Source organism: Nelumbo lutea, chromosome 3 (assembly GCF_056320005.1).
Source record: "Nelumbo lutea isolate HS-2025 chromosome 3, American lotus-T2T, whole genome shotgun sequence".
NCBI lineage: Eukaryota > Viridiplantae > Streptophyta > Magnoliopsida > Proteales > Nelumbonaceae > Nelumbo > Nelumbo lutea.
In genome coordinates, this window is record NC_142686.1 from 106680517 (window position 1) to 106700189 (window position 19673).

The 19673-nt window shown below is 39.5% G+C and overlaps 1 protein-coding gene and 1 pseudogene across 14 annotated transcripts in view; one reads left to right on the top strand and one right to left on the bottom strand.

The window, feature by feature from the left end:
- LOC148867422 (protein ALWAYS EARLY 3-like) overlaps positions 1-19673 on the bottom strand; it is a 94253-nt gene that overhangs the window by 35378 nt on the left and 39202 nt on the right. For 11 of the 14 annotated variants that reach the window (XM_088976957.1, XM_088976953.1, XM_088976951.1 and 8 more), the window contains 2 exons: positions 6160-6422; positions 5697-6072 (listed from right to left, as the gene is read on the bottom strand). The exons of 2 other annotated variants lie outside the window; for them this stretch is intronic. In XM_088976957.1, coding sequence (XP_088833083.1) covers positions 5697-6072; positions 6160-6422 — 639 coding nt within the window. Of the gene's footprint in view, positions 1-5696; positions 6073-6159; positions 6423-13283; positions 13346-19673 lie in introns of all 14 variants that reach the window. One more of the 14 variants, XM_088976962.1, reaches the window with a different exon arrangement.
- LOC148867423 (high mobility group B protein 15-like) lies at positions 41-5533 on the top strand (annotated as a pseudogene).

The following is a 19673-nucleotide window of genomic DNA, read 5'->3' on the forward strand; positions in this document are numbered from 1 at the left end:
TCTTTACCGATAGTTGGTAGGCAGCTTAATATATCTTACGATGACTCAGGCGGATATTATCATATGCAGTCCAGATAGTAAACCAGTTTGTGTCATCTCTGCAGCAACCCCACATGTCTGTAGTCCATCAAATTATTAAGTATCTGAAGGGAACCTTATCTCATGGCTTACACTTCTCTTCATCCACCAACCTTACTGCCTATGCCGATGCTGATTGGGCCGGTTGTCCAAACACTCTCTCATTTCCTAGTAGTGTAAGAAACAATCTAGCTTCAAAATCTTCCACTGAAGCTGAATATAAAGTCACGTCCTAAGTATGTAGTGAAATTATATGGCTCAGAGCTCTTCTACATGACACACTACAGGAGTCACCACCATCAATTCCACTCTTTGCAAACAATGTCAGTGCAATCAAAATTGCTTCCGATCCTGTTTTTCATGAGCGCACAAAGCATAATGAAGTTGATTGCCACTTCATTCATGATCTTCTTCAAGCTGGAACTATTTCTCTTCCCCGCATGTCCTCTGGGCTCCAACTTGTTGATCTCCTAACAAAAGCTATGACGCAGGCACGACATTTATTCCTTATGGACAAACTGATGTTGATTCCGAAGCATCAATTTGAGGGGGAGTGTAGAGATAAGAGAATTAGCCGAGGAGGCTATTTTTGTATTTTTACCTCCTTAGTGTTTCAAAAGTCGCGCCTCAGGCGTAGAGGCAAGGCGCATTCCAGGCCATGCGCCTCGCCCAAGCAAAGGAAAATGCACCTCAGGAAAGAGCTTGCCTTGGTGCCAAGGTGTGTGCCTTAGGCCAAGCACCAGGCGGCCCACGCGAGCGCCTTATCAACGTTTTTGAAATTTTGGACTGTGTATATTTTTATTTAACAGATAAATGTTAGCATCTATAAAAAGTGTTTTTCTTTTATTTTTTTTACACCTATTGCATATCATATAGTAAAGAGGGGAATCGGAGACGAATAGTTTTCTTCGAAAGGCTGGAAGAGGAAGAAAGCAATTGCACGTTCGAACTCCAGGAGGAACAATTTACACCGAGGAACTGTTTTTCTTCTTCTTCCAATTCGTTTTTGTTTTTATTTTCCTCTGGTTTGCACCAAAAACAAGGGCTCCGCCCCTTCGTCTTCTTCACTGTTTTTTTTTTTTCCTTTTTTGCTCTCTGGTTTGCACCAAAAACAGGGTCTCCGCCCCTTCTTCACTGTGTTTGCACCAAAAAACAGGGGCTCCACCCCTTCTTCTTTTTCACTGTGTTTGCACCAAAAAACAGGGCTCCGCCCCTTCTTCTTTTTCACTGTGTTTGTACCAAAAAATAGGGATCCGCCCCTTCTTCTTCTTCACTATGTTTGCACCAAAAAACAGGGGCTCCGCCCCTTCTTCTTCTTCATTGTGTTTGTACCAAAAAACAAGGGTTCTGCCCCATTCTTCTTTTTCACTGTGTTTGCACCAAAAGCAGGGGCTCCGCCCCTCCTCCTCCTCCTCCTCTTCCTTCTTCCTTATTGTTCATTGTTTTTTTCCATCACAGTTGTAAACCGAAAACAGGGGCTCCGCCCCCTTCATCTTCACTGTGTTTGCACCAAAAATAGGGGCTACGCCCCTTCATCTTCTTCACCGTGTTTGTAGTTTTGCACGAAAAACAAGCATATTTTTGCAATCATTATGAATAGCAAATTGTTGGACAGCTTTGTATACCCTTAGCTTCAATCAGAATGATGTACTTTATGAGTTTATTGTAAATGAATAAAAGTACATATTTGATTCATGTTTCTTTGGTATGTTTCTGTGTAATACCCTAAAACCGGACACTTAAGAAGACTCGTGTTAGTTTAGAATGTTCACAGCCAGTGGGTCGGTCTAGGGAGACCTATCCTGATAAGGCTGACACTGTTGTGCCACCAAGTCGATTGGGGTGGCCTGTCTCAGCTGCCAGGGTGAGACCCTAAGCACATACAGTGTAAGATTAATTGAATCTTTGAACTGGACCAGATTTCCAGTATTGCCCTGGACCTTAGAGATTAATGGGCAAAACTGGAAAGTTACACCCGAACCCTAGACTCGATTATGATACTGCACTACGTGTCAGATTGGGCTGTCTTTGATATGCCAATCAGTGAGATCCTTAGCGGGGGTCAAAACCTAGGTATGTTGGGACAGTCTGAGAATTCATCTGAGTGGGTGATCATAGTGACAGGATCAGCCCCTTTGTCGGACAAAGGTAATGATCAGGGATGCGCTCACTGATGGAAACCAAGACTGCCGGCAGCCGATTTCAATCGTTGAGATTTGCTTTGCAAAGTATATTTTATATGAGATATAAAAGTATATATATTATGGTTTCTAAAATATTTGCAAAAGGTTTAAATTCCCGGGATCCATATAAGTAGAGAGTGCAACACTGTTCCTTGCAGCCGAGGGAGAGGTCATCTCTTGTCGGGTAGTGTTTGATCATTAAGGGCTGAGAGGTTGAGTGTAAGACCATTGAGGATAATACCTGACGGGCTAATCTTGCATCTGCCCACAGTCCCTAGGTGTTACAAGGTGGCTTGGCCCAAGGACCACTTAGGGTAAGTGTTGGGCCCATAGAGCCCATTTGATGGGTTTCAGGGGGTGCACTGTCCATAGCAGTGTATTCGGCCAGGCCTTGTAACAAAGGCTGGGTTGAACCCATGTGGCTGATGTGCAGATCAATGCTTGGGTCCCACGCCATACAAGGAAACCCAACTAGGCAGCAGATAGGAAGGTTAAGTGAGCACATAAGCTTAATGGGCCTAAAGCCAATTTTGAACTAGACTTATTTAATAAGATAAATATGGGTGAATTCTGAGATGGATCAACAGATAGGAAAGGGCCTTAACCCTATCCACTCAGAGAGTCTAGATCTAAATGTGATTTGGATCTGGAAACCTCCTAATAAGATTAGGAGAAGGTTGATCCAATCAGCAGATAAGATAAGGGTTTATCCTTATCACCTAAGGAGATGTTTTGATCCAAATGAAATTTGGATTAGCAACTCCTAATTGGATTAGGAGCTGATCCTTTGGGGTTACAAAGGAGGGGGCGGCAGCCTTTAGAGAAGACATTCACACATCCTCTTGAGAGTTCAAAATCACAGAAGAAAAATTTTTGCAACCCCTGCAAAAATCTTTCTTGCCGCCTCCTTCCTGTTGCCGCCAAACATCCAGTTCGATCTCCAACTCTATGGGAGAAGTCAATATTCGATCTTGACATCAGTTCTTTGTGAAAGAATTGATTGGAAGTTGTGCTCACGTGCCATTCTGTTGTTTCTTGCGAAGGACAGAGTTCTTGGAGAAGAACACTGTTGATTCTGCTCTATCCTACACTGCGCCATCTTCAGTGGGAGCAGTCTTTGGATCCTTCCTTGGGCGTGAACACCTTGGTTGGGAGATATTATTTCTCCGTATCAGGTATAATCCTCTCCTACTCCTTTTGGTTCAGATCTGGTTCAGTTTATGGTTCAAGATTGATCTTTGAAAATATGATTTTCTAAATAAGGAATGTGATTCCCATTTGAAGGGAGAGAAAAATTTTTTAAATTCGCCCCTTTATTCCCCAAGATTTGGGCGTCCATACGATGGATCCATCATCCCTTCACAAATATGTCCTAATCTTTTGGAACTAAAATACTAAAATTCTGAATTTCTTTATCAGTAACATTATTTTTCTAAAAAAGAATAAATAGCAAACAACTTTTTCATAGAATTTTTTATCAGTATTATTCATCAAAAGTAGCACAGTTAGAGTAATTGATTTCCTATTTCACAAAGCACTGTGGGCTTCACAAGAACTTGATTCTTCTTTTAAATAACTTGTTCAGGTGAACAAACATTAAAGTCAGTTAATGGCATTGTTGACTCTTCCAGCTCTTTTTTGTTTGGTTTGGGGAGGGGATGAGGAGGACTATGTACATCTACAATAACTTGATTTTGCATTTTACATAAAATAAAAAAAAATTATCACAGTACTATGTACATCTGCAATAAATTGGGAATATGGGATACAAGAACAAAAAATAAGTATTGTTTTTGTATTTTTTCTGATTATATTTTAATTTTTATGTATTCATTCAATTTTTTTACGTTTCCTGAAAATTCTGTGCGCCTTTTTGTAAAAGGCGCGCGCTTCGCCTTGCACCTCAGGCGCAAACTGGCCCTTGAACCTTTTTTGCACCTTGCGCTTTTAAAACACTGCTCCTACTATATTTTATTTTATCTTGTACACTATTTCTTCTCTTGTACACTAAGGACAATTTGGTCCTTTTACTGTTTAATATAAATATCGTTCTTAGGGTGTCGATCTCTCCATTAGACACCCACAAATCTGTTGCTGACAATATCTTTCTTGGGTTTATAGACTTAGATCAACACTGACAATAATTGTTGTTTTCAGCTTTCCGCCTACAGCCTAGGATGGATTCGAGCCAAGTAGAATATCTGGCTATTTGAGCTCCACTCGCCTAAAACTATGAGGCTTGAGCTCGAATTTGACTCGACTCAAAAGCTTCTAAGTTTGATCTCGGCTCGGCTCAAGCTCGACTATGAGCCAAACTCCCTATAAAAATAAAAAATATACATATAAAATAAATTTTATTATAAAAACAAGTTATTATATATAATATTTTTATTATATATATATATATATATTATTTTTATTATATATATTATTTTTATATGTATATTTATTATATTTTATATGTATAATAAATATATGTGTGTGTAAAATCTCAATTAGGCTCGCGAGCCTCACGAACCAAGCTTTATCAAGTTCGAGCTCATCTCGATTAGCAAACGAGCCTATATATTGGGTTCAAGTTCAGCTTGAAACTCAATTTAGACCGAGCCAAATCGAGCTTTTCACGAGCCGAGCTCAAATAGCTCGTGAAAATCTCGATTCGTGTCCACCCCTACCTACAGCTATAAATGTTCTTTTGTCCTATGCAAGTACCATGTTTCCTTCATCACTACCAGCATACCTACTTATTTCAAGCCAAGGGCTGGATTCCTCCTACTGCTGCTGTGCAGAGTTCATCTCCCTTACCAGTCCCAGCTCAAAGGTTGGTTGAACTGGTAGTTCCATCATCAGAATCAAAGACAAAAGAATCACACAAGCAGAGGAAAAGTACTTGGGAATTATTGCCTGCAACAGGTCCACCAAACTCCATGGGTTGTCCCATAGCTGGGGTAATAGATGGGAAATTCAAGCATTACTATCTTGTTATCGTTACAACTGGCATGCAGAAGTTAAAAGGTGTTCTATACTACTGACCACCCAGATGGCCAAATGCCTCAATACTCCAGCTTTTTTGGGAACAATACTGGCAAAGTGGCAAGGAAACAGCAGATCCACACCATCAGCATAGGCAGAAAAAATCTGAGTTGAGAAAGTAAGATCCTGCCCACCCTAAGCCTAACCGAAGTGGTTACAATTTCTTCTTTGCTGAGCAGCACGCCAGATTCAAACCACTCCACCCAAGGAAGAGAAATCAGGGGAAAAATAGTCAATGACAAACCAATCAATCAAGATGTTAAAGATAGAAGAATGATGTGATATTATTTATTAGTACTAAACAGGAACAAAATGAAAGCCAAAATGAAAAGAAGACATTTTCAACATATAGAAGCATTATATAATATTAGTTGCATAAAGAATGCAGAAATACTAGTATACCACCAAAAAAAAGTTGTCTGCTTCTTTTCCTTGGACCCTGAGGAGAGAATCTCCCAATTTTAGCATCTGTAACTTCAGTTTCGACTTTTCCTTTGGCAGTACTCAAGGTAAGCCCTTCTTCAGTGCCACTACATGATTCCCTAATATCATCAAAATGGTTGGTCTCAACTTCTTCAAATTTCGGTTTCTTTCCATGAAACCTCTTCCTCTTCCGTTGAATTTCTACTGTACCAACACCTTCTGTGTCCATCAAATAACCTGAATCTTTGGCAAAGTCTCCATTTTCAGCTTCCCTGCTTCCTAAACTACCTTCCAAACCATCTTCATCCATTGCAGCACCAGTGAGCTTGGCACTAGTCATCTCTGAATCAGCATGCTAAGATTGATGAACAAGTTACAATATAAGTTTGTTATATCTTTTAGATACTAACACAAAAAAGCAACTTAAGATAGAAGTGATTACCATCTTTTCACCATTATGAACAGGTGAAGGACCCATTGATTCTGCTGTCCTGGTTGGCGTATGAGAAACATGAGGAGATCCCCCTTTTTGTGAAGCCTCTGCCAATGCTAATGCTACCTCATGGGCAACTTCATCATCATAAGAATCTACATCTAGCTTCATACCTGGTTTATTTGATGATAAATACCTTTCCCTGTCCTTATCAAATGAATATAAAACAGGGAAGCGAGGTGTTCTTTTTCCAACAGCACGAGGTCGGCTACCTACCAAAAACAAAGAGCACAACTAATAAACAGCAAGCTTCAAATTCCCTATATTTCAACTGTTAGAATAATGTTAAAATAACTTAGTTGCAGATGTTAGGGCCTGTTTGGCTAATTAAAGTGTTTTTTATTTCGTTTTTTATTTCTATTATGTCTGTTATTGTACTCAGGGGCACAAGGGTCTTTTCCCTTGTTATTTTTGTCGCCCTATATATAGTAAAATAAACACTGGTGCCGCCAGTACTGTTGCATTGCAAACCTTCTCTCTTCTCTCCTCTCTTCTCTTCTCTTCTCTCCTCTTCCTCTTATCTCTGGTCGGCCACACTGTCAAGATGGTATCAGAGCGGGAATGCTGATTAAAAGAAAGCAGATCGATCAACCCTACTGTCAAGAGAAGATCGATCAACCCAAAGAACAGATCGAACTGACTAGCAAAACAGAAATTTGATTCTGGACTACAGAATAGCTACAACTGGTGCAGTTCTCCCAATTTTTCTCTTCTTTACTCTCCTTGGTCATGTGTCGAGTGAAAACCCTATGAATCTGGGGCGGCTGCATGCTGTCGAGCCTGTGTAACCCTAGTTTTCTTGGATCGTGTGATCCTGTTCATGTGTTAAGACAACTGTAGGTCAAGGATGACCTGTCTTCTCAATGGTTTGAGTTGACTATAAGTAAGAAGGATCTCTCCTGCTGATTAGTGGCTGTTAGACATTCTGGAATTCTGGTAGGTGGGGACTGTTAAAACTATACAGGTCTGAAATCTGCCGAATATTACCTCAGTTTTTGTCCGGAATTTGGTATTGTTTGTGCTCAATGGTAAACCCGAGTGTGTGGGTGTGAACTGAGTGGAGCATTGTTTTGTGGAGTAAGGAGGGGTCCTAAGTCCGGTGTTTGGGACTAATTAACTGCTTGACCATGTCGACTGAGAATTCTACTACTTCAGAGATCTCAGGGAGCCACAATGGAGTGAGTGGGGGAATGGATATGAGCTTTCCCATGGCTGTCATTCCCTTTGATGTTCTGAATTACCTTGAGTGGTCTAGGGGGATAAAACTCTACATCAATGCTAGGGGCGAACAGGATACATCAATGGGAGAGTAAAGGAACCGAAGTATAGAAGTGCTGAGCATGATAGGTGGAACCAAGAGAACAGTATGGTGATGTCTTGGCTCTTAGTTTCAATGCTGCCACAAGTAAGGAAGACTTTTATGTGGTCTGAAACTGCTTGTGAGATATGGGAACAAGCGAAGTCTACTTATTCAAAACAGAGACACTATGCCAAGATATATCAACTACAAGCTGAATCTTCTACTTGCAAGCAGGGGGAGAGGAGTCTCTCGATGTACTATTATGATTTGACATCAATATGGAAAGAACTTGATCACTATCAGAATGTGAATTGGAAGTGTGATGAAGATGCAAAGGCCTATAAGTCACTTGTATCACAGCAATGAGTGTTTGCCTTCCTCCTAGGGTTGAATCCGTCATATGAGTCCATCAGGGTACAGATCTTGGGGAGTAAAGACTTGCCATCAATCCAGGAGGTGCATGCCTTGGTGCAGTCAGAAGAAAGCAGAAGAAGTGTGATGAATGGTGTAGAAGGGGAGTCAGTTGCCCTAGCGGTCTGGGGAAATTCAGATACAAATGTCGGAGGTGGCTTTAAAAGGGGTGACACTCAGAAAAAAATCAGAAGATAAAAGCAAGCTTTGGTGCACTCACTGCCAGAAGACACAACACACGAAAGATACATGCTGGGATCTCCACGAAAAACCTAAATGGGCACAGGATTTGGATAAGAAGTCAGCATCGGATCAGGTCAAGAAACCAGGCCAGCAGAATCAAAAAAGGTATAACTCAGCTAATATGGCATCGACAGAGACTAGTCCTTTCGTAACTCAGGAGAGACCTCCCAGTTCTGACCCTAAGGAAGATATTATCAACTCCTTCTATGAACATTTGGAATTGTATGGTAGGACTCTCCGCCAGGTGGATTCTGGGCCTACTCCTTCTACCTCATTTGCGTCTACATCAGGTAATGCCACAGCCTTCCATGTGTCATCTTATACTACTGATTCACCTTGGATTATTGACTTCGGAGCCTCAAATCACATGACCGGTAAGTCAAATTTGTTCCAGACATATAACCTTCTCTCTGGGAGAGATAAGGTAAGACTGGCTGATGGTTCTTTTTCTACCATAGTTGGCCGAGGCACCATATCTCTCCCACTTGGCCTTACTCTTCCTAATGTCCCGCATGTTCCGAAATTACCTATTAATTTGTTGTCATTTAATGGTCTTACTCACTCTTTGAACTGCTCAGTCACCTTGTTTCCGTCTTCATGTGTGTTTCAGGATTTCACCTCGGGGAAGACGATTGGTAGAGGAAGCATGGTGGATGGTCTCTACGTGTTGGAGAATAATGCTGGTCTAGTGGCGACTGAGTCTACAAGTTCGTCGAGTGAGAGTCAGGCCTATTTATGGCATAGTCGTTTAGGCCATCTTTCTTTTGAGTCATTAAAAGTTATGTTCCCAAAGTTGTTTGAGTCCTTGTCAGTGAGTCAGTTACAGTGTCAAACTTGGCAGTTGAGTAAGCATTGTAGAAGTTCTTTACCTTTACGAAATAAAAGATCTGAATTTCCATTTCATATTGTTTATTCCGATGTTTGGGGCCCTATTACTCTACCTACTGCGGTTGGCTATAAGTATTTTGTTACTTTGATTGATATTATTCTCGATACACTTGGGTTTACCCTATGCGATCTCGAGATGAAGTGCCACAAATTGTGAAAGATTTTCAACGCATGGTGTTCACTCAGTTCCAAACGGAAATTCATATCTTCCAGTCAGACAATGCAAAGGAATATTTCCATAGTGATCTCACGAAGTTCTTTGCTTCAAGTGGGTCACTTCAGCGAAGCTCTTGTGCCAAGACACCCCAACAAAATGGTGTGGCTGAACGAAAAAACCATCACCTTCTCGAAGTTGCTCGTGGCTTGCTGATTCATATGAATGTGCCAAAACAGTTATGGATGGATGCAGTATTGTGTGCGACATATATCATCAATCGCATGCCCTCTCGGCTACTAGAGGATAAGGCCCCACATCAGCTCTTGTTCCCTACAGCCCCGCTACAGCCCCGCTGTCCACCATTCCGATGCGTGTTTTTGGGTGTCGTTGTTTTGTCCACAACCTGTCACCTACGTGTGTTAAACTTGACCCTCGGGCTATTCCTTGTGTTTTTCTTGGTTACCCTTCATCTCAAAAGGGGTATCGTTGCTATGATCCCATTGCCCGCAAGTACTATGTTTCCATTGATGTCTCATTCTTCCTCAGGGGGAGAGTAGGGTTGAGGTGAAATAGGCGACGACTCAGATTCAACTACATCCTTTACCCGATCCTCCTCCATTCCGGGTTTTTCATCGCCGCCATAAGAGCCAATGGAGTTCAAGATCCATGGATCCAGACACTATGCAACCAACATCATCAGATTCACCCGAGGCAGATCCGTCTCATCAGCCAAGTACACTTGCTCCCATTGCTCCTTTAAATGTTGATTCACCTGTCACCAATGATCTTAATATTCCTATTGCTAAGAGAAAGGGTGTTAGATCTTGTACCACTAATCATCCTATCTCTAATTTTGTGTCCTATGAGCATGTTTCACCTTCGTATCGTGCCCTTCTCTCTTTTGTGGATATTGTCCCCGTTCCTAAGACCGTGGTAGAAGCTTTGTCAAAACCTGAATGGACAGATGCAATGCAGGAAGAAATTGATGCCTTACACAAAAATGGTACTTGGGAGTTGGTAGATCTTCCCGAGGGGAAAGAACCAGTGGGGTGCAAGTGGGTGTTCACAGTGAAACACAAAGCTGATGGAACTATTGAAAAGTACAAGGCTAGACTGGTACAAGAGGCTTCACATAGGTATATGGAGTGGACTATGCAAAGACTTTTGCTCTAGTAGTGAAGATGAACTCTATCCGGATTCTCCTTTCCTTGGAAGCAAATCTTGACTGGGATCTTCACCAATTGGACATCAAGAATGCCTTCTTGAATTGTGACTTGGAAGAGGAAGTATACATGACCCAACCCCCAGGGTTCTGTGCCAAAGGCATTGAACAAAAGGTGTGCAGGTAAAAAAGGTCCCTATATGGGTTGAAACAATCACCTCGGGCTTGGTTTAGTAAGTTCCATTTAGTAGTCCAACAGATGGGATTCAAACAATGCCAGTCAGATCAAACCTTGTTTGTGAAAAGAGGTGAAGGTAAAATTGCAGCTCTTATTGTGTATGTGGATGACATAGTGATCACAGGAGATTGGGAGGCTGAAATCCAGAGATAAAAATTCTTAGCCACTAAATTAGAGGTGAAGGATCTAAGCCCCTTACGATACTTTCTTGGAATTGAAGTTGCCCACTCTCACAAGGGCATTTTTATTTCCCAACGAAAGTATGTACTAGATCTACTAGAAGATACAGGCAAGTTGGGGGTGAAACCATCTGATTCACCTATTGAACCTAATCACCATCTGGGAGACAATCAGGGAGAGTTTTTGAAAGATGTAAAGATGTTCCAGAGACTCGTGGGGAGACTTCTGTATTTGTCTATGACCAGGCCTGATATTGCCTATGCAGTGGGTGTCCTTAGTCAATTCATGCACAACCCGAGGACAACTCACTTTGAGACTGCAGAGAGGATCTTGAGATATCTCAAGAAGTTTCCTGGAGCTGGTTTGTTGTTCCAGAAACACAGTGAATTAAAAGTGGAAGTATATACTGATGCAGATTGGGCAGGAGCAGTCAATGACCGAAAGTCTACCAGTGGTTATTGTGCCTTTGTGGGAGGAAACCTTGTCACATGGAGAAGCAAAAAACAAAGTGTGGTGGCTAGATCCAGTGCTGAAGCGGAGTATAGAGCGATAGCTCATGGGGTTGCGGAAATCATGTGGATAAGAAATCTGTTAGGTGAACTGGGTTTCGCAGTAAGCAATCCTACGTCACTCTACTGTGACAATAAAGCTGCCATCAATATTGCTGCTAATCCAGTTCTGCATGATAGGACGAAACACATTGAAGTGGACAAGCATTTTATCAGAGAGAAACTTGAAAGTGGAGAAATGTGCACACCATATGTCATCTCGGAAGAGCAACTTGCAGATATCTTCACCAAAGGTCTTCATAATGTGCGGCACCAAGATTTGTGTGACAAGTTGGGCATGATTGACATCTATGCTCCAACTTGAGGGGGAGTGTTAGAATAATGTTGAAATAACTTAGTTGCAGATGTTAGGGCCTGTTTGGCTAATTAAAGTGTTTTTTATTTCATTTTTTACTTCTGTTGTCTGTTATTGTACTCAGGGGCACAAGGGTCTTTTCCCTTGTTATTTCTATCGCCCTATATATAGTGAAATAAACATTGGTGCCACCAGTACTGTTACATTGCAAACCTTCTCTCTTCTCTCCCCTCTTCTCTTCTCTTCTCTTTTCTTCTCTCCTCTTCCTCTTATCTCTGGTCGGCCACACTGTCAAGATCCACTATTGTTGCTTTAAAAATAACAAGAATGCTTTATGAAATATGTTACACTTTGTCATCATTTCTAGTTGACAGGAGGGAAGGAACCAAATATGTGACAAATCATGCCAAGGTTTGCCATTTAGTAACAAAATAATGAGGATCTTATGTCTCTGTGTCGATGGTTTGGGGTTCTAGACTACAAAAAGATTAATATTTTTGTAGGATAGAGCTCCCCAATATTAGGCATTTATGGGCATGTATTGTGCATCAAATCTATTATGAGGATCTAATAATGCTTTGTATAGCTAGAAATTTATTTATTTATGTTATTTAAGACCCTATATTGAGTTTATTTTTATCATATGTTGTATAAAGAACAATTGTGTGTGAATTATTTGAGTTTCAAGTCAAACTTGATTACATAATCTAACTTATCTATACTACTATAAAGTGGATATTTTCCTTGGTTTTGGTGCAGGTCATAAAAGTTAAATTTGAGTGCATAAAATGTCAATTTATATCAATATATTTACTTGCACACATGCATAGCACATGCCTTTACACTAGTGTTGTATAAATGGTAATTCCTAATGGCTTAGGTATAGATTTTTTTTTTGATCAATAACTGAAAGGACTTCATTAAGAAAAATTAATCAAATGGGGAGGGGAGAAAAACTCTCTTAGCTCCCACCCCCAAAAATGGAAAAACATTACAGCATAGCCCAGAATAAATCATTTCTCTTTTTTTGATAAAATAAAGTAAAGAATAAATCATTTCTTCCCACCCCTTTCTTAGCCCAAAATGAAATAACCAATCCCAAATACATTTAGCAAATTGACAAGATATTAACAAGTGGTAAACTAATCCCAAATACTCTATTATGGTCCCATTTGGAAACAGATTTGTTGACAGCAGAAATTTCAGCCCTTCTACACGGACTAAAGTTAGCAAGGCAGATGAATCTGAAACAGATAGAGGTTGAAGGTGACTCCATGCTGGTGGTGGGTTGGACGGTAAACAAAAGTGACGGCCTGTACCCTGTGGGCATTCAGACAGGTAATAAGGGAAATAAGGAAGCTAGCAGGTGAGGTTGAGGCTACCCTCAACTTCCAATGGGTTAACAGGACAACAAATGCATTGAAAGACACCTTAGCAAAGCAAGGGCTAACTAGGGAGCAACTATTTTGAGCCAACTTGTATTCATAACTCTTATGTGGGATAGGCTTGGACTGAAAGCTTGTAATATTACTAAATTTTCTTAATTAATACAATTTTCTGTTTATCTATTAAAAAATGTTTATTCTCTTAGGAAATAATGAAGTAACAAAGTGAAAGTTAAATTTCATACATACACAAACTAGTGTTGCATGGGCAGACATGGGAGTTGAAGTCCGACACGTATCCAAGAGCCTGATTCAGTGACATGAGAGAACACGGATTCATGGAGACATATGGAAAAGAATATAGTGTCATACAACCAGTTCGTACAAGAGAAGAAAACACAGTTCTAGGGTTTAAAACTGAATCCATCGACTCCACCCTAAGAACCAGCAATTATATATATGAAATATTAGATATTTACAAAGAAGTCCTTATAGGACTAAATAGGAAAATAAAGATTTACATAAAAGCCCTCATAGGAAATAAACAAGGAAAATACAGTACAACAGGGACTACAAAGTATGATACATCAATGGGACTCTTCACATCCCCCTCAAACTGATGCAAAGGCATTAGCATTTGCTCACAAGGAATAAATGTTTGGATCTCATCATGGCCTTGGTGAAGATATCAGCAACCAGCACATCAGAGGCAACATGAGGGAGAGAGATAGAGCCAGCAAGAAACAAGTCTCTGATAAAGTGGCAATCCACCTCAATGTACTTCGTCCTTTCATGAAAGACAAGGTTAGAAGCAATCTTTATAGCACTAGTGTTGTCTGCATACAAAGGAATAGGAGTAGAGGAGTGACCAAGTTCCCCAAATAGAGATTGAAGCCAAACAATTTCACTACATACAAATGATATTGCCCTGTACTCTACTTTCGCAGATGACTTAGAGACAGTTTGTAATTTCTTGCATTTCCATGAGATAAGAGAATCACCCATGAAGACACATCACCCAATAGTGGAACAGCGTGTGTCAGGGAAGCGTTCCCAATCTCCATCAGCATAGGCCCTCAATTGGATAAGGAGGGCGAAGAGAATGGTCCCTGTGATAAAGTGCCCTGAACATAGCAAATAATCTGATATACAGTAGTCAAATGGGGTTGACGGGGAGCAGAGACAAACTGACTTACAACCTGAACCGCATGTGAGATGTCAAGATGAGTCATAATGAGATAGATGAGAGTATCAATACGTAAGGAACTTTCTGACTTGGACAATTTAACATTTAGCTCCAAGGGAGTATCAACCTGTTTATCATCAGTAAGGCCAACCAACCTAACAAATTTTGAGGCATACTTGTGTTCGCAACAGCAATATCCCTGGTGAGTGGTGACTTCTTTGAACTTCAAGTCCAAGAGATAGGTAAGGGGACCCAAATCCTTCATGTGAAAGAAACTATAAAGGAGACTTCAGGTCTGAAATTCCCTCTATATCCATGTTGTTCAGTAAACAATATGTCATCCACATACAAGAGAAGAATAGTAATAACCTAGGATCTCTTCCGAACAAAGAGAGAGTAATCAAAAGCACTCTGATTAGACCCAGCTTTCACAACAATGTCAACCATGCTAGAAAAGCTTGCTTCAGCCCGTAGAGAGATTTCTTCAACTAGAAAACGAGGGAAGGATCACTACAATACCCCAGAGGGGGTTTCATACATACTTTTTCTTTGAGATGCCCATGTAGAAAAGCATTCTTCACATCCAATTGAGAAATAGTCCAAGAGTGTATTGTAGAGAGGGCTAGCAAAACACAAACTGTAGTAATCTTGGCCACAAGAGCAAATGTCTCCTCATAGTCAATGCCATACTCCCGTGTATAGCCCTGAGCCACAAGTCGAACTTTGTATCACCTAGAGAGCCATCATATTTCAGCTTAATGGATTAGACCCACTTGCTCCCAATAATAGAGACATCAGAAGGAGCTAGGACCAGGTCCTAGGTGCCATTCTCCTAAAAAGCTTGAATCCTTACATCCATGGCATCTCTCTAGTGAGAACTACTAATAGCCTACAGATAAGAACGGGGAATATCCATAGAAGACAAAACAGTAGAAAAGGAACTATGGTTTGAAGAAAAACCATAGTGATCAGGTGGTCTAGAGATACAAGAAGAACGACACAAAGGAACAGAACTAAAACAGGAGTGTCAATTACGGAGTTGTTTGGGACAGATGAACAGGCTGGACCGAGAGGAAGGGGGGTCGTAGGCACAGGCACTGGACCACGAACTTGCTTGCAAGAGAAGACGAGAAGATCCTTCACAACAGTTGAAGACAAATGTGCTCAAGAAACAAAAGGTGCAAATAACTTGGCTACTCCTGAAAAAAAAAGATGTGCTCAAGAGAGATCACATTCCAAGAAATACGAATACGACGTGCAAAGGGACCATAACAAAGATATCCCTTGTGGTTAGGGCTGTAACCGACAAAGGCACATATAACAGATTGAGCTAAAAGCTTAGAACGTTCACGAGAGGGAAGATGAAAAAAGCATAGGCATCCAAAACATGAAGATGGGAAAGATCTGGAGGGCAACTAAACCCTTTCGAATGAGGTGACATGTTAGCAACAACAGATGAAAGAATGCAATTAATTAGATGTACAACAGTACTAGTAGCCTCCACCCAAAATGAGGGGCACATGTGACTCTTGCAAAAGAGTCCTCACAACACTGAGGTTGTGTTCAATAGCACCGAATACACCACCGAACGCGGAAAGACTGAAAATTTGACCTCATCTTTGTATCAATTTCTTTAAATCCTTCTTCCCTTTCCTCTTTTTTAAATTTATTTTTTTGTTGGGGGATAATAGTTGTACATGGCTATATCTGTTTTATGTGGGTTCCTCAATGTAGCCAGCACTATCATGTTATACAAAAGAGATGCAACATGACAATAAAATAGCAATACATCCAAAGCCTATGTTATAAAAATTGAGAAAAAAAATGACAAGAAAATAATGAAACTGGAAAATCTACTGGGTACCTAAACAGAAAATCTACTGCATTAAATCATAAATTTCTGATTCCTTAAGATTTGCACCAACTCTTTTCAATCTAGCCTTGAATTCTTTGAATGTGAAATGGCCACTATTATCTTTGTCTATCATTCTGAAAGTTTCCCTAAGGCCAACAATTTCAAGAGAACACCTTCCCTGTGCTTTTGTTACTTTCTCTGGTTTCAAAAATCCCAATAATCCCTTCTGTAATGACCCAAACACAGCTGCAGGTATTGCTCCCATGCTATTTCCCATGTTTACTCAAATTTCTCAAATGCCAACCCTACAAAATTAACAGATCACACCCTAAAGGCTGTAGGTTGTACTATGTAAAAGAGACACAATAGAATTGTGCCAATCATCCCATTTATCATGTTTCCTTTAGAGGGTTAGAGTCTTAGAGTGTATGGAATTTGGGCACTAGTGCATTAGCAACATCTTACAAAATTGTACATGAATTCTAGTATGTTGCTTCTGTTTTCACAATTCCTTTTTACCAAAAAAAAAATACAGCTTTGATGGAATAACAAATGTCACTTGTTGGGTCTTTAAACTAAAAATTGGTTATCCAAGATTTATTTTCTTCTCTGTGTATCAGTGCAGGGCAAATACCTTAATGCTGAAATTTTGTGTAAAGGCTCCATTGCATTTTTTGTAATGGAAATCATTTGAAGGCTTGGCAGATTAGGGATCTTAGCAAGGATGGGAGGTCAATGTGTAAATGATTCCTGCTGCAGTTATGTAGGCCATTTTGGGGAAAATAGAATGCATGTATCATTGAAAACAAAGCCATGGAGGAGGTCATGATTGCTAAGGTCATATTAATATTCCTGTCTTAGGAAGCCGAGCATTAACCAAAGGAAGATCATACAACTCTTTTCATTATGATTTTCCATTATTTTAGTAATATAAGCATGAATGACTTCAACATTTTTTTTTGTAAATCTTTCTCAAAGTTTCAGATATGAGGTATAGGGTGTAAATCTTTCTCAAAGTTTCAGATGAGTGTAAAGCTCTATTCAGTCTTAAGGATTAAAATTGTCTTTCTCCCTTTCAGCGACTTGAAAGTGTGATATTCCAAATTCTGCATTGTTAGAACCTCTTGGTGTGTTTATGTGAATCAAATTCTATATTAGAAGTTTTCGGTGTATGCATGGTAAATTGATGGCCACCAAGGTTCAAACCCTTGTAAAATCATCGAACAATTATATTTTATGTTAACTTGTTTCAAGTATTACCCTTGCAAAATCATTGAACATTTGTGTTTTATGTCAAGTTTTAATTGAAATTCATGATAGTTGACCTTGATGCTATGGCTTATGGATGCATTTTGAATTTCCAGTTGCATGAATGTATTGGATCAGCTCCAGGAGCAAATATGATATTCTCCATTTATTTATTTCTTGTGGTTATTATAATGCTTGGATGGAACCAAAGGAACCAGGTAGAGCATCTTGGAAATACCCAAAACTAGTGAAATTTTTTCTCGATGAACCAAATGTTATCTTTTCATGTTGATTTTTCACCTAGGCGTTTCTTATCCAACTATGTGTAGGGTATCCCAACAAATGGTAATCTCCAAGTAGTTATGAAATGTGTAGTTCATTAAAATTTTACAAGTAATATTTGCTATAGAATTATGTTAATTCCAATAATTGGGCTAGTGCATTTTTATTCTTACTTTTTAATAATAACTTGTTTTTTTAATATTTTAAAAACATTATTGAAAATATTTTAAATATTTTCACTTATCCATATTATTATTATTATCATTTGTTTTTTTTTACATTTTTGTTATATTTAAATTGATTTTTTATTATCTTAATTTTTATAATATTTTAATATTTGAAAATCTATTTATCATTGTTTATTTTAATTTTACATTATTTCTTAATAATATTTAATAGTCCTTTATATTTTTTAAATTTTTATCCTCTTTTATTATTGTCTTTTCTTAGAGTTTGAGTTTGAGTCCGAGTAGAAGCACCGAGAAGCAATTCTTGTGAAGAAACTCCTTGATGTACCATTTTACTGTAGTCCATATTTTATTGTTTCTCTTATTTATTATTATTATTTTCACTTCAGCCCAGCAAGGGCCTCTATAATTTCTTTAATTTCACTTTCTATGTAAAGGACCCTTGGGGTAGGCTAGAATCATCCATTCTTCATCCCTAGAATTCTGTATTCTGCTCTGGGTCAGTTGACATGGTTTCAAAGCAGGCTGCTCTATAATCTCTGCTCTTTCCTTGCTCATTCATTGGGCATATTAGGGTTTTTTGTTCTCTTTCGTTGGGCATATTTGGCTGCTCTATAATCTCTAACCAGCTGTGTCACCCAGAACCTTCTTCTTTCTCTCAGAAAATCAGTGGAAACTGGCAAGTCTTGTAGGAGCTCTGGTCTTCTTCTCTCCTAGGCGGCAGCAGATTTGTTTTCTTCCTCCGTCTGTGTACTGATTTCTCCAGGGCGGCAGAAGCTTTTCTCCTTGTAGTTCAGTTTTGAACAGTTACAGATTAAGGAATCTCAACAGTCTGGCTTCTTCCTCCCTCAAGCAGCAGTTTCGAACCTGGTTTATTTTGCTTCTGACTAAGGAACTTCAACAGACATCAGGTCCTCTCTTCAAGCCGATCTGGAAAACTTCTCATTTCAACTTGATGCATCACACTATTGTCATAATCGACTGTTATCAGTCCTTGGAACCCTAGTTTTTGTGCTGCCCTAGGGTATTTTCTTTTCTTGGTCATCAGTCCTTGGAACCCTAGTTTGTGCTGCCCTAATTCGGTGGTGTTTATTGGAGGATTCTTTTATCCTTCTCTAAAGTTTCCTGCTGAAGTTGCCTTGGATTTGTCTGTATTTCATGCTTCATCCCTCATTTTACTTTTCTGAAGAATACTGTGGTCGGCTGAAGTAATTTTCTGCCTTGTTCATTGCTGATTTGAGTGATTTTCCAACATTAGTGCTGCTATTCTAGGTTTTTTTTTCTTTTTTTGGCTCATTCATGATGGTTGAAAAGGTTGATTTTCTCCTTGTAAAATTTGATGGAACTAACTACAATATGTGGAAGTTCCATTTTGATTTCTATGTTGAGGGAAAGGTACTTGAAGGTTACTTGAATGGGACTGTATGTAAACCTGATGAGGCTGAGGCTGATAGTAAAGCCTATACACAATGGAAGCTAGACAATGAAAAGTTAGTCTCCTAGATTTTGAGCTCCATTGTGCCTTACATTAGTGTCCCTATGAGAAGACTGAAGATTGCCTATGAGATGTATGCTTATTTGGAAAGGTTTATCATCAATCCAATATGTCACGGCAATACCAGATTGAATCTGAAATCTTTGCTTATTGTTAGGGGGGCAAAAAGAAACAAGAATACTATTCAGGCATTATTGATCTCTGGGCTGAATATCAACTTGTTCATACTGAACCTTCTGATCCTGTTGAATGTGTCAAGTATTAACAGAAACATTTTGAAAATAGGAAAGTTCACCAGCTTCTCATGAGGCTGAGACCTGAGTATGAAATAATCAGGTCAAATATTTTGAGTAGAGGAACTCTTCCAAACTTAGACTCTGT